General features: G+C 25.8%; 1 protein-coding gene across 1 annotated transcript in view; it reads right to left on the reverse strand.

Annotated features, from left to right (window-relative positions):
- LOC107441492 (silk gland factor 3) overlaps positions 1-12,887 on the reverse strand; it is a 92,598-nt gene extending 79,711 nt beyond the window's left edge. The window contains exon 1 of the mRNA XM_016054779.4: positions 11,200-12,887. Coding sequence (XP_015910265.1) covers positions 11,200-11,915 — 716 coding nt within the window. The 5' untranslated portion in view covers positions 11,916-12,887. The remainder of the gene's footprint in view (positions 1-11,199) is intronic.
- Between the last annotated feature and the right edge of the window lie 3,449 nt (positions 12,888-16,336).

Raw genomic sequence — 16,336 nt, forward strand, 5'->3', positions numbered from 1 at the left:
TATTTATTCCTTTAATTTTCGAACCTTTTATATAATATACAGCGATCGTATAAGGAAATAAGCGCCTATTAATTTCGATATAGCAAAAAAATAAAAGAAGGACAAGTTGAAGTATTTCCTGATAATTTGACTCGCAATTGGACCCCTACATACAACCATGATTCGATTGACCCGAAGACGATGTGAAAAAATGAAATAAACAAAAAATAAATAAAAAGCGTGAATCCCACGTAAGCCCATAGGCCGTACAGGTATGTAGTGATCGTGAACGCCGAGAAAAGATTTATTACTTTTTGGGTTCTGGGGGTTCCTTGAACTTCAGATCTAAAGCTTGAAGAATCATAGACAGTGGATTACTGACTCGATTTTATTTTTCTTTTATCTGAGACAGAATATTTACGCTCCGATAAGAAATAAAATACTAAATATTTCTACCAAAAAAATTAAATTTTAATACTGAGAAAAGTTGCCAATACATGTATCATTTGAATTTTCGATGAGAGATTTAATGTTACTTTATTCCTAAATATAACTCATTTAAATAGTATTTTATTAAAGATAAATCATTTAGTTACAATTAACATTATTCCTAATAAATATTATCCCCAATAATTATTATCACAGTATTTTTCGAATGATAATACATAGGAGATGATATTTTTAAGAAAAGATTTATTCATATAAATCATGTTAACTGTTACTTTTAGTTACAGTTATTAATATCATTAATATTAACTAATTAGATTATTATTTAATTAGACATAATGTTACTTTATTCCTAAATATAACTCATTTAAATAACATTTTATTAAAGATAAATCATTTAGTTACAATTAACATTATTCCTAATAAATATTATTCCCAATAATTATTATCACAGTATTTTTCGAATGATAATACATGGGAGATGATATTTTTATGAAAAGATTTATTCATATAAATCAAGTTAACTGTTACTTTTAGTTACAGTTATTATTATCATTAATATTATTTAATTAGATTATTATTTAATTAGATTTAATGTTACTTTATTCCTAAATATAACTCATTTAAATAACATTTTATTAAAGATAAATCATTTAGTTACAATTAACATTGTTCCTAATAAATATTATTCCTAATAATTATTAACACTGTATTTTTCGAATACATGAGAGATGATATTTTTAAGAAAAGATTTATTCATGTAAATCATGTTAACTGTTACTTTTAGTTACAGTTACTGTTATCATTAATATTATTACTTTATATTTTGAGTGTTAATAATCATTTCATAAAAATGTCAAGGGAGATGACATTTTTATGAAATGATTTACTGGTATAAGCCATATTTCAACAAAGGTAACTGATTTAAATGTATTTCAATGTCACTTTTTTTTTAAAATATAATTCACGTAAATCATATTTCTTTAAAGACATTTCATTTAGCTACAATTATTATTATAATTACTAAATTTATTATTAGTAATTATTTTCACAGTATATTTTGACTGATAATTCATGGGAGATGATATTTTTGTGAAATGATTCACTCATCATTTCATAAACTGTTTTAATACATTGTTTTAATACTGTTTTAATACTGTTTTCCATTGTTTTGTACTGTTTTCATCAAAGTTACAGTTACTTTTCGTTAAATTTAATTTTATCATTACTTTACTTTTGGACTAATAATAATTTTTTCATAAAAGAAAATGGGGAGGGGAAAGTGATTTATAAAAATATCGCAGCGGATGATATTTTTATGAAATGACTTACCAATATAAATCATATATCATCAAATATTTCATTTAGCTGTAATAATTATAACAATCACTATGTATTTTGACTGATATTATATGGCGGATAATATTTTCATGAAATGATTTATTCATCATTTCATCAGTATTTCATTTAATTACAGTAATTATTATTAAAGATTTATTTCTTGATTGACGATACATGTTAGATAATATTTTTTGTTTTGAAATGCAGATATATATGTACATAAAAGTTTAACTATAAATTTATTGCATTATATTATTACATCCTATTTCAGACATTAATAAAACTAAAATAAAAATTCATGTAACAAACTCAATTCTTTTTATATAAGACATAATCATTCTAATGTAAAATTATAATTATAACAGTAAATAAACTTATGTATGGAAATATAAAACTCTAAAATCATTTACTCATTTTAAAAACATTCAAATAATAAAAAAAATTATTTTTACAAATTTTAGTTACGGCTCTCGAGGTAGCAAAAATTAAATCCATCAAAAAAATAAATAAATAAATAAAAAGGGATCTAACAATGCCTACAAAACCATAATAGCAATAAAGTTGTACATAAGTAGAGGAATTTGTTTACCCTTTTTCAAAATCCTTTTTTCTAATTCAAAGGCATTTTTTCTCAAAAAGTTTTTTTTCCCTCCTTGTAAAAAATAAAGTCAATTGTTTTTCCATTTTTAGGAAAATATCATTTTGTAATTTTACTATCATTTTTAAAAAACCTTTATTACAAAAAGTCGGAAAAATTACTTAAATCAGAAAATTTTTAGAAAAAAAGAGACAGAATATTTAAAATCTTGTAAAAGTGTTAAAAATCGGCCATTTTTTTTACCCTAGTGATTATTTATACTCTTTTAATAATTTTTTGTAACAATGTTTTAAAAAATTATTAAAAAATCTTATTATAAAATTTATTATAAACTCTGTTCCTACTCTGTGACAACAACAAAAACAATATATCTATCTTCATTTTTTTAAACTGCTTGTATACTTTAAAAACTCCATTTTTTCCAAAAAGTAATTTAATGATAATGATTTATTTACTTTAAGTAAATAATTAACGCGTATGAAATTTTTAACAGATGTATAAAATTAGTATTTTCTTTCAATGAAAATTGATCTTAGTAAAAGTTGTGTAGTATTTATTACACTGCCTCAAACTTAGCAAACTAAAGCATATAAACTTGTATAAGCAAGCATTACACTATTACACTGTTATATAATTGCATTTTTAAACATACGTCGAAAATAATAGTGACTATTTTAATAACGACAATTTAAAATAATTGAAAAATAATAATATTGAATTATGTCTTATAGTTATTTTAATCATTTCCCGTCGTAATTATTGTCCCCAAAAAAGTATTATAATTTGGTATTCTCTAAGAATAGAAAGGTGTTATAGTTTAAATTGTGTAACGTTTACTTTTAAAGTGATATTTAAAGAAAAAATCTTGCAATTACAAATAAAAGTTTTTAAAATATCAGACAATTTTTCCAGAACATCTTAGAAAATTATTATAAAACAGAATCGCGCATAATCATTAAAAAAATGATAATTTCGTTCATTAAAAAAACAAATAATACAAAATTACTTTATAAGGAATTCCCCGAATAATTCTTTCGTTAATTAATTTCTACAAAAATAATTATTACTTTCTTCGTCATTAACACAATCATTGATACAAATTTGTAATATTTTCATTGTTTTCGCAACTAAATGAATAATCAATTACTAGCTAAGAGATATTTTTTCTGAATTTCTCATAAGTAGTTATGTATTCTAATTTCTGATTTATTATTGCTATACATATGGATGTTTGTTGAAATTATAAATACAAATATTTTTTGTAATAAAAGCCATGTTCATTATTTTGTTATTTACTTCCCTTTATAAATATATTATTATTCCATTTCTGAAAAGGTGTAATATTCAATTTATATATTAAGAGTTTTAATGAACATGGAAAAAAAATTTATATATTCTACACCTTTAGAAGTTATGATATATATATTGAATCATAATATAATTCAAATTTACTGAAACCTTAAAACAGCGCCAAGTATGTTTTACTTCTTTATCAAAATCACACGATTCAACAATTTTGCGATATTACCATATGCGTACTATTACAATTCAATCATATGCACGACATTATGGTCTAAGTATTGGTATTATTGTTTTAAAATATCGATATTATAAACAGCATTGAATTGATTTTATTCAAGATATAAATGTCATCTTGACTTAACAATATTGTAGAATCTTTTAGAAAATATTAAGGTGATCTTTTGCTATAAATGTATAATCAGTACTTTTTTCCGTTTAAGAGCGATAACAGCATTTTTCGAAAAAATAATAATTTATAATGATAAGTTATTAAATAATATTATATATACGCTATATTTTTGTGACATTTATAAACTTTTTAAGATTGGGAAATTTATACATACTTGTTTCTTATATTTAAATATAATCTTTATGTATAACTTAATAAATATTTAGCACAATAGATATTGTTAGAATATTGCTGAGTAAAATTTTTTTTCTATTTATGGTAGATTTTAAGAGACATTATTATTTCTTTTGAGTAGAGAAAATTGATAAACCACAGTAAAGTTATTTAAATTAGAAAAAAACTCTATTTATAGTTTTTTAGTGAATAATAGCGAGGCTATTTTTATTATAAAATTAAACTATGTATTTAATTTTTTAATTAATATCACTGACTCTAAAAGAATTTCTTAAGTATTAAATTTTGATATGATTAGAAGTTAAGGAAAAGAGACACGCTGTACTTCGTAACAAAATACTCAATACCCAAAAAATTCAAATTTAATTGCTAAGCTGAATTAGGTATTTTTTAGAATAATAAAAATGTGCTTACCTATTTTAATTAATCTTAAAGTCGTATTTTAATGCAATCAGTTAATTGTTTTCTATTTTATTTTTTTCTACAATTTTCTTAAAGAATTATTGAAAATACCATAACATGTTAATTTTTCAGCAATAAAACTGTGCTTGAATTGTTTTGTACAAAATATTTATTTGAAAATTCTGTTTTAATTAAGAAAAATGACAAATTATTAGAATTAAAAGGCATTATAATAAACTAATTTTATTCAATTTTAATAAAATATCACATTACGAATTAGATAATTAAATAATAATAATAGCAAGAACTTGTTATTTGTCGAATTGTCTTTCATAAAGATGAATTCCTTATTATTTTATAAAAAATAAATTCTATATTGCAAAAAATATAAGATTGTTCATGAACAAAAATTTGTAGATTCTTGTTTCATTTAAAATTAAGAATGGGCCTTATAAAATAAATTTTAAAATTTTTAAATGTTTATATGATTTATAAATAAGCTTTGTGACTGAATTTCAATTCAGAATATGTATTTTTAAACCCATATCTGGAAACGCAATTGACTTTTGCGTATTGTTTGAAAGCACTTAATCATACATTTATCAGCCTTAAACATGTAAAGAAAATTAAAAAAACAAATAAACAAACTATAAATACGGGGGAAATTAATTATCCTCATTTTTCCTGCACTTTTATCAGCACTGCAGCTATAAAAGCATTTAAATGTATAATTTCACATAATCAACGTAAATCACGCATTATATACAATGAATCTTTTAATTTTGAGCGCTTTGCGCTTGTTTATAAAAATTAAATCCTAAATTAAATCACTATTAAAAGTCATACAGCTTAATCTTTTGCTTGCATTACTTTTATATTAATTTATATACGAATTCCAAAAATTGGTTATAAATAAAAAATAAATAGAAGAAATCAGAAATTTAAAGAAGCGCAGAAAAATACCATTTTAGAAGATCAAAACACGATTGTGCCTTTTAGTTTGTAACATACTTTATTTATTTTTTATTTATTTATTTATTTTTGTGACGACATTGATGTAATCTCAAAATGAATCGAAGAAATATAATCAGTCAATGTAGTGTTGAAAAGACGATATTAGAAAAAAAAATTATATATTGCTTGTTCACTATTTAAGGACAAAAAGAAATATTTGGCTATCAGTGAGATCCTCATACTGTTTTTCTTGAAAACTGAAATGCAGTTAGTTCACGGCTAATCATTTCAAAAAAGTAAAGAGATAAATAATAAAGTTAAAATCTTTGTTTCTTGATTCATTGTGTCGTACTATAAAAACTCGTAGAGATTTATAGGGGGGAAAAACGACATAAACAAAACCTATAACCGTCAATATCAGAGAACAGAAAAAAAAAGTAACCCGCTTTTCCCCTCCGGCTTAGAAAAACTTCGAGTTAGGCGTTTTAAAGAACTTTTGTCAATGTTATCTTCACTTGATATATAAAATAATTTTTAAAACATTTTAGATATTTCGAAATTAGCGTTCTTTAAAAAAAACTAAGTAAATATTTTTACTTTATAATTATCTAAAAAGGAAAATAAATATTTGAATTTATGAAAATATTGTAAAAGGTATAAGAAAAAGGAATTAATTCATAAGTACTATATCTTATCTCTAAAGCTTATAAGTAATTGTATTTAATCATTTAACTTAAAAAACTATCTAGGAAAAATTTGGAAAAATAATTAATGTAACTTCTTCTATAACAAGAAGGAAATAAAAGAAACAGATATTTGAACAATTCTTAATAAGTTTCACTTGCTTTTTTAGACATTTTATATGAAAAAACTTCGTTTGCAACCTCAGAATTAGCTGCCATAAATTTAATTTCAGTATTGCAATACTGTTGTAAAAAATTTTAAAACATGCGCAGTTTTATACTTTTCAAATAGTAAGCGCTGTAAATTTAGTAAAATATAGTAATGAAATAAAATTTTTTAGAGAAAATAAAATACATACTTAAGATCAAAACCCATAAGTTAGCAACCACATGTTTTAAAAATTTTAGGTATCTTTTTGATATATAAAAGGTTTGTTTAGCAAATGTTTGGGGAAAAAAAAAGCTTAATCTTTATTGTGTTTTTCATCATAATTGACTGTAAAATTTTAAACATAAGTTTTTACGTATTTTTTTAGTGTTATTTTACTTGAAATCAAGAATGCCTATTTAATGCTTTTAAGTTTCTTTTTTTTAATGTTCTAAAAATATTTAAGTTTAAAAATATTTGTCTAAAAACAATAAAATCTATTATTATGAAAACGTATGACAAAGCAATATATTTTAATATCAAACAAAAAGAGTTTTTTAATAAATTGTTTCATTTTATTTTTGTACAAAAAGAAATTTAAACTTTGTAAAACAATTATTTTGTTTGTTTAGACAGTGATGAAAAGTTTTTAAACTCTAATTCTAATTTAAAAAAAATTCTTCAAAAATTGCTGCTGTAATAATGAGAAATCGTAAGATTATGTTCGTGTTACAGGCAAGTTGAAAAATTTTTCACGAACTAGAAAAATTCGTTTATAATACTTTAATTAAGAAATGCATTCAAATAAAAAGAAATAAACTTAATAAGTGCAACGTATAGTATTACAATTAAAATAAGATACACCTTCATTATTTACTAAAATTGACTGAAAAAAGTTAGTAAAATATTTGAAGTACGCAGAGAATTTTTTAAAAAAAATAGCGAAATTGAAAATGAGCTGTTATTTCTCATGATAAAATAAATTAAAAACAATTAAATAAACACAAAACTTCAGTTAATTAAATATAAAATTTACGTTTACTTATCGAAATGTGCTATAAATTTTAAATTCCAAAATATTTCACTATTATTTTATTAAAAGAAAATTTAAATATTAAAATTTTATTTTAAAAACATTTTTTACGTCTAATGTACTCTAGCGATTATTAAATTCAGATTCATAGTTATTCTTATCTTTTCATTGACTGGGTCAAAATCACGTCCAAATTTATTCTAACTGATATTCGTCCTGATTTTTAAGTCATGTTTTGAAGAATAAATAAACCATATTCCTGTTTGACTTACGGTCTCCCACCCTTTTAGCGTGAAATGAAAATTGCATGGCCATTTCGCTAAACAATTTGCAGTTTATTAAATTAAAAACAAATTAAAAGTAAATAAATAAACACCAAATTCTTCACCTAATTAAATACAAAATCTCATAGAAATGCGCTATAAATTTCAAACTCCAAAATGTTTCATTACTTTATTCAATTGTTAAAAAAAAAAAAAAAAAAAAAAAATTTAAATTTTAATATTTAAACTTTATTTATTTTAAAAACATTTTTACGTCTAATGTATTCGAGCGATTATTAAATTCAGATTCTTAGTCATTCTTATCTTTTCATTGACTGGGTCAAAATCACGTCCAAATTTATTCTAACTGATATTCGCACTGATTTTTAAGTCATGTTTTGAAGAATAAATAAACCATATTCTTGTTTGACTTACGGTCTCCCACCGTAAATGAAAATTGCGTTGACATTCCGTTAAACAATCTGCAGTATATTTAAATATGTGAATTCATTGCATATGCATGGGACTTATGAATTATTCAAACTGCCGCATTTTATTCAAGAATAATTAAGGTCTTTCCACCCGAAAATGTTTAAAATTACAATACAATGACGGTGATAACAACAATAAATTTGGTAATAAAATCTGTTAGGTGTTTAGATAATAGCTTTTACATAAATTTTATTCAATTAGACTTAATATAATTTGCGGATGTTTTCAGCTTCTGTTTACGTTTGTTAGTTACTTTAACTGGCTGCTAAATAATTGCTGTTTTATGTCCTTTTCATTGTAATGGCATTTTTAAATGTTTTTACATCGTATTTTATTTTACACCATTTTAAATTATATTATTGTTTAGAATTATTTAAATTTTAGTTATAAAGTTCAGTTTAACTACAAGATTACTTGGTAATTTAAAATGAATTTTAGAACTTAAAACAACTAGTTTTTGCATTTTAAAATGCTAATTTTTTATATATAATAGCGAAATATTTAAGAACTTCCCAAATAACCTAAAGTATTAAAAAAATAACAGGTTGCTTTAAAGTATATTAAAGAAACTTTTTATTTCGACACATATGTATAACATTTTATTATCTATATGTTTCAAATATTAGAATTTTAGCATTTTTTATTTTTTAAATAGTATTAGAGTTAAATTTTAGTTGTAATATTTTTTTTATCTGTAAGATTACTTGTTACTTAAGTATAATTATTGCCCGGAAAAAAACAATTCCGGTAAATACCGTATTGTATGACAATGACATTTTTAGTAAAGATTCTGGTTAATAAAAACAAAATATACTGTATTTAAAACATTCATTTGGTAATGTTTCCGTTCATTTTGTAACAGTTTACCGAAAAGTCTAGTTTTAAAAATTATAGTTCTTTTTACCAAACATTCAGTAAAAAATGCAAAACTGAAAGGTAAATTTGACCGAATAAATAGTTTTTATGCCATGCTTTAAAGTATCATGATAAAATTATCAAATTCTACCACATTAACCTAATTTTATCACATATTATCATATTTTATAAAAATCATATTTTATTGTAATTATCAAAGCACTTCATAAAAAATTCTCGAGCTTTTTGGTGTTAGAAACATGGTAAGAAACATAGAGCTAGAAATATAGTAAATTTATCCATTTTCTGGTCGTTTTGACCATACTTTTGTTCTCAGTGTAAAACTAAAAACTACCTTTATTTTTACAATTAAATAGGTAAATACTAGTAACATAAAAATGCTTACACTTTTTTTAAGATTATGGTATGAGTTGTTTATAATTCAATACGCGAGGCTCGTTGTTATTTATTAGTCTGAGGAAAATTTCACGAATCAATTTTAGCTTATGAGATAATGCTACAATAATTTGAAAATTTAAACATTTTTAACAGAGTTTATTATGAATTTAACTTTACTTATGAATTTTACTTCTTATGAAGGTAACTTCAATATACAATATAAAAGAAAATATTGGTAGTTTATTTAAAAAGTATTGCTTGTCTTCTTTTAAAAATATTCAAAAATATATATTTACTTCAATTTTAAATAGGTTTAAGCATATTTATAGCGAGATTTGCTATGATTAAAAATAATGACAGGTTGCAAAATTATACGCTAAATACTAAATTTTAACTGAAAACACATAAGAAACACTGCAGACTACTCAATAAATTTAACAAATGATTTTGTGACTGACTAATTTAACGAATTAAATACGTAATGAAATTCAAATTAAGTAGAAAATTATTTAAAAGGCATTTTATTGTTTTTTTAACAATTCACTTCCTCATAATATTTACAAATATAATAACTTAATATTAAATTCTGAATATTTTCATTAATAAATAATTTTCTAGGTGAAAAATAGCTATTTTAACGAAAATTAAAAAAAATAATAACAATACAGAAAACGAATTCCAATTCAAATGATGGAAAAAATACACACTTCAGCTAATAATGACTCCAAATTAAGTAGGTACACTTCTTAATATGTTAAATCCTTAAAAAAATCATGTTTGAATACAAGCACAATGGTTGCCATCAAAATATAACAAATTCAATTTCTCTACAGATTCTTTGGTCTCGTCTCAAATGACTTTAACCGCATTTTAGAATTCTATAGCATTTAGAAATTAACATTTTACAATGTGTGCATGTTTTTCCAAGAAATGTTTTTGCGCTTAGTTGAAAATAGTTCAGTTAAACAGATTTAGTTTCAAATTTTTTTTAATTCTGTTTTGATTAGCACAAACTTTGCCATATAGAGCGAAAATAAATGAAATATCATTCATGCGGAGAAAAAAATTTACATGAATAGATTTCTTAAATACAATCACAAATATTTATTGAAAAACCCTAAACTCCAGGAAATTATTATTTTTCACAAAAGAATTTCTGTATATAGAATAACCCAAGATGCCTAGTTGACAGATTTGTTCACAAAATATTTTCTATGCATAAATTTAAGCTGCGCATTGATAGATTAGATAGTTATTTTCATAGATTATTTTTTTATGAATCAGTTTTTATTGCACGTAACCCTACATTGCACGTTGATAGATTTGATAAATATGAACATAAATTATTAATATAAATAAAAATTTATATTGTACGTAACCCTACATTGTACGTTGATAGATATGTTCATAATAAATTATTCTATGTATATGCTTGCATTTGCATTGCATTGTGCGTAGACAGATATGTTCATAAAATATTTTTCTATTCATACATTTTAAAAGTTAAAGCTCCTCTAAATATTATACTATATAATAATTCAAAACAAATACTGGGTACATTAGTAAGTTAATAGTTTTTTTGTGCAGTTGCAAGGGGATTATTGAAAATTGGTACCGAATGTTGTATGTGTTTTTCAAAATTTTTAATCTTGTTTCTACAATTGTATTGTTATTGCTTTGAAAATGTTAGTGCACTGAATAGAGTGTAAAGAAAACTTACCTGCATATTGTTGTTTGACTAAACACATTTCCATAAAGGGTTCCTAAGGCTAGACCGACATCTGCCTGGGTGAACCCCAACTTTATGCGCCTCTGTTTGAATTGCTTCGCGAACTGCTCCAGGTCATCGGAGCTGGGCGCTTCCTCCTCGGAACCATCCGGATGATGCCTTGGATCTAGCATGTCATTATGAAGATGATGATGAGGATGATGATGTTGGTGTTGTTGATGGTGAGGATCGGGATGGTGATGTTGCATATCCCGCATACTCGGGTGTAGTTGACCACCACCGCCGTGAGACAGCATACCGTTCATGGCGCCATAGTGATGCTGTAAAGGTGGTGACCCATTCGGACTGGGGCTCATATGGCCCCCCATGTGAGCCGTAGCACCCAGAGAACTGGGATGCCAAGGTGTCCCCATATGCTGGGGCGGACGGTGGTGGAGGGTACCCGGGTGAATGTCGCTTGGTTTAATGTCCTGGCCTCCGTGGAGGCTCATGCCACCCCCTGTTGACCAAGGTGAAGGGTCACTGTGAGGCGGCAGTCCAACCCATTGATGGTGAGGGGCAAGAGCGTGTCCGTTCGGACCATGATGTGGATTCGGTGGCATGTACTTCATTTCGGGAGGTTCACGACCGTAACTTGCTTGAGATGTGGCCACTTGCATGCCTTCATGAATTACCGCATTATACGGATTGGAAGGACTAGTGGCCATAATTCCATGGAGCTCAATCGTGGAAAACCTGGCGGCAGCAGACGATAAAAGTCCGTCAGTCCCTCGACTGTCGTCTGCTCCTCGAAATATCTGTTCCTTCAGTGCGACTGTTTTTTGTAACCACTTTTTATCATCAGTATGTTCTCCGGCTGTTCTTGAAGTTGAAATTTGGACTCTGTAATTCTCAGTCTGTAATTCGGTTGAAGTGCATGATCATATCCAAAGGTTTTCTTAACTTTAAATAATGAAATAAATAGTATATTTAGGTCAGCTTTTTTATTTGCTTTTTCAAATGCTGAATTAAATAAATAGTGCAAAAGTTATGAACAGCCTTACAACTTTACCTATTTATAGTACTTATATGTTCATTAAGATTCTATTTCATAATAAATTCAAATAGGAAAAAAGAATTTTCACCATTCGTTGATTCTATTAAAATGGGGGGGTAGCAAAAAATTCCGCTCGAAATTGCGTGATAATTTTTAGCACCAAAACAATCCTTCTTGAAGAGTAGTGCGTGCAAAACCACTGTACGAGCAAACGATCCACGGCTCTTTACTGTTACCGCTCAATCCCGCTTTTGCTGCCGCCCTTTCCTCCGAATAGTCGTCTCGGCAGGCCGGCCAAGAATCGGTGTCTGATTGGTGAGGCGATCCAGCGAGCTTATTGGTTGGATGTTTGTGACTTTTTCTTTTCCTTTTTTATTTCTTTTTCCTATTCGGCTGAGTGGAGGAGAGGTGGGGAGATGACGCGTTGCGTGAAACGTGACGTTGCCTTGGCGACGTCTTACCCACATCACGTGACTTTAAGGGTGGATGCATGGTTGCGTCATAGGGAGGAGCTTAGAACTAAAGGGTGGGATTACGTTGCGCATGATTGACAGTAGCATGCTGAGAGAATGTACAGAAAACACCTGAAAACTTGTGGTTCCCCCCTAAAAACTACATGACGATTCTACGCAGTCAAAAGATGTGTCCGTCTGGTGTCTAGTTGAGCATGAGATTAACTTTCGAAGATGAGATATTGAGAAATATGTTCCGATCTTTAGAAATGAAATATGGGCTCCTGAACTTGGAATGCTGCAAGCCTTTTAAGAAAAGACACACACTCTTTTGTTTATATATGTTTCTCAAGCAAATTTAACAAATGTTTTTCTTTTTTAATTTAAGATTGTTTTTGTTGTAATAACAGCGAACAATTAGCAGGAAAATTAGGGGATACCCAAGAAAAATTAAGTACTAAAAAATTAATTTTAAATACTATTATTAAATTTTAAACAAGTAAGAATAATCGAAATTAAATATATTATATAATTTAAAATGCTAAATGTATTATTTTATTGACATTAAATTAGATATTTCATTACCTTTGTAGTTACAATAGAAGAAAAATATGGGAGTCACTCTTATTACGGAATTTACAAAAAATAAATAATAATAATAAATTAAATATAAATACATCAATTAAAATGTTAACATATAAATAAAATGTATTAATTAAAATACATTATATTGAAAACTCAATGTATAATCAAAATTAAATTTCATAAAACATTTGGTGCCTATGAAGCATCGTGAATAACATATTTTTGTATATTTCAAAGTTTAAAAAGTTTTTGAGCAAAAAGTTTAAAAAAATTTGATTTTAAAAGCATATTCTTACTTTTTAAACTATTTTTATTATTTTTTTTATTCATTTATTTATTTACTTGTTTATTTATTTATTTATATTATTTCTTTATTTTATTTTATTACATAATGTGATATGTTTCAGTTCAATAAAATTTATGAAAGTTTTAATTTAGGTTCAATGTACTAAATAGGCATTTTATTTATTTACTCATCAATTTATTTTATTTATTTCAGTATTTATTTATTTCAGTATTTGTTTATTTACTTATTAATTTATTTAATTTATTTTTATCTTATTTATATAATTTTATTTGTAATATTTTACTTACTTATTATTTTTATTAATTTACAAACTTTTCCTACATAATTATCTTATACTTTTCTATCCAATAAAATTAGTAAAAGTTTTAAACTTGAGTTCATTGAACTAAGTGGGCATTTAATTTATTTATTTACTTATACATTTATTTTACTTATTTTCTTAATGAATTTATTTATTTTCTTGTTTGTATATTTTCTTATTTATTTATTTTTATTTAGTTATTTATTTTATCTTACTTATTTTTCATTTTTCTTAATTTACAAATATTTCTTACATAAACTAATATTTTTCAATTCAATAAAATTTGTGAAAGTTTTAAATTTGAGTTTATTGAGCTAAATGGGCATTTTATTTATTTATGTAACTTATTTATTTATTTATAGTAGTAGTTACAGAATACTTTCAAAATGTAGTAACTCTTAACACACGATACAAAATTTATAACGCATTAGTAATCAGCAAATTAATCTTAACACGCTCTAAAATTTCCAACAGTCCAACAGGTATCAGATTTATTTTAAAATTCTCAGAAATTTCTAATAAGTAAAGATTATTTTTTTAGCAGTGTATTAGGCATTTTTGGCATCTTAACATGCTCTAAATTTTCTACGTTTTAACTCTCGCTGAGCAGCTGACCCAATTTAGGGTTTGTGGCTACTAATGTTCACCTCTGTAGCCTTGTAATTTTGAGCTCATTCCAGAAGACAAGGGAACTCCTGGATCAAGTATACGGAGAAACTTGCCTTCTTGGAGGATTTTTATGCGGAAACCAGTATTTGTGTTTCATGCTAACCTTCCACGATTAGCCTGACGGCAAGGGGACTCTAACCCATAATCCGTCTACCACTGAGGATATGTTACGTCATCACTGTAGTCTGTACGAGTCGGGTGCGGAATTTGATTCAAACAGCTACAGCTGGGATCGAACCCGGGTCACCTCATTGGGAGGCGTTGGCTCTATCCCCTAAGCCATTACAACTCTCCAAATTTTCTATTAATGTAAGTAGGCATCAGATCACTCTTAAAATATTCTAAAATTTCTAACAACGTAGTAAGCGTCAGATCCATCTTAACCCGATACGCAATTTATAATATAGAAGTAGGCATTAAATTAATTTAATTTAGTTAAATAATTAATTAATTTAGTTCAGTTAATTAATTAATTTAGTTCAGTTAATTAATTAATTAATTTAGTTCAGTTAATTAATTAATTAATTTAATTAATTAATTTAGTTCCAGTTTTATTTAAAGAGAAGGTCAGTTGAGGCTAACAGCATTTGACTTCAAATTCAGCCGAAAAATTAATTATCCAAATGTACATTTTTCATTATGCAATAATTATAAATGACATTAAATGGCATAAAGTCTTCATATATCACGTTTATTAGGTATTGTCATAACTCAAATAAAAATTCATGATAAACAATAATAACTTTGATAATATTGTTTATTTTAATTATAATAGCATTGAAAATTCAAATGAATGAATTAGACTCATTTACTTTACTGAAGTCTAAGATCAAACTGCATACAGATTTTATCAAAGACATAAGATCCATCTTAACTGGTTTGATTACAAGGTTAACATTTTAATGAACTGATGGTAAACAAAGTTATCCATCCTTAGGATCTTAATTCAAATTTGCTGCGAAAAATTGCTTTCAGAGACACGATTTTCAACAGGGTAACAAATGTCACTAATACATAAGATCGTAAGGTCACATTTATTCCAGGGAAAAATCGGTATATCGTGCTAATACGATTACAACTAGTCATATATATCTTAAAATCATTCATTTCATTATTATTATTATTATTATTATTATTATTACAATAGAACATCGATTATCCAAATCCCTTTTATTCGAATATAGTTGCGAATCAGCAGTTGATTCAAAGGTGTTATTTATTTATTTTGCAGAAGCACTTAGTTTTGTTGTACTCTTAATTTCAATAACATGGTGTCATACTTCACTACAAGCGGGTCCTTCAAAATAAAAAGTAATCTACGCATTATATGACTACGTAAAATCGATCATATCATCCGAGTATCAAGTAAACATTTCGTTAAATTTGATTTGGTTTTGATTCAATTTTTTTGCTTTTGTTCTGGATGGAATCTGTAAGGAGTAATTTTCTAAGTTCCATTCGTTTCTTCATTATTATTAGAATACTCACTATCTAACTTAAAAACTCCTCCCGTCAGAATTCTGAAGCACTGTTGGTGACAAGGTATGAGGTAAACATTAATGATCAGTTTTTACATCGATCAATTTTTTTTCTTCAAAACTTTCAGAAATGATCTAATTATTTTAACTTCGTGGAATATGTTATTTCGATAACAAAACTAAATATTATGGTGTAATATCTCTCCCCTTTGATGTAGAACAACCATGAAAATTTCATGAAAGAACATTTTTTTTCCCTTCAAGCTCAGCAAGACCACATTCCTTTACTTCATACGTTAA

This window comes from Parasteatoda tepidariorum, chromosome 9, assembly GCF_043381705.1.
Source record: "Parasteatoda tepidariorum isolate YZ-2023 chromosome 9, CAS_Ptep_4.0, whole genome shotgun sequence".
NCBI classification, from domain to species: domain Eukaryota; kingdom Metazoa; phylum Arthropoda; class Arachnida; order Araneae; family Theridiidae; genus Parasteatoda; species Parasteatoda tepidariorum.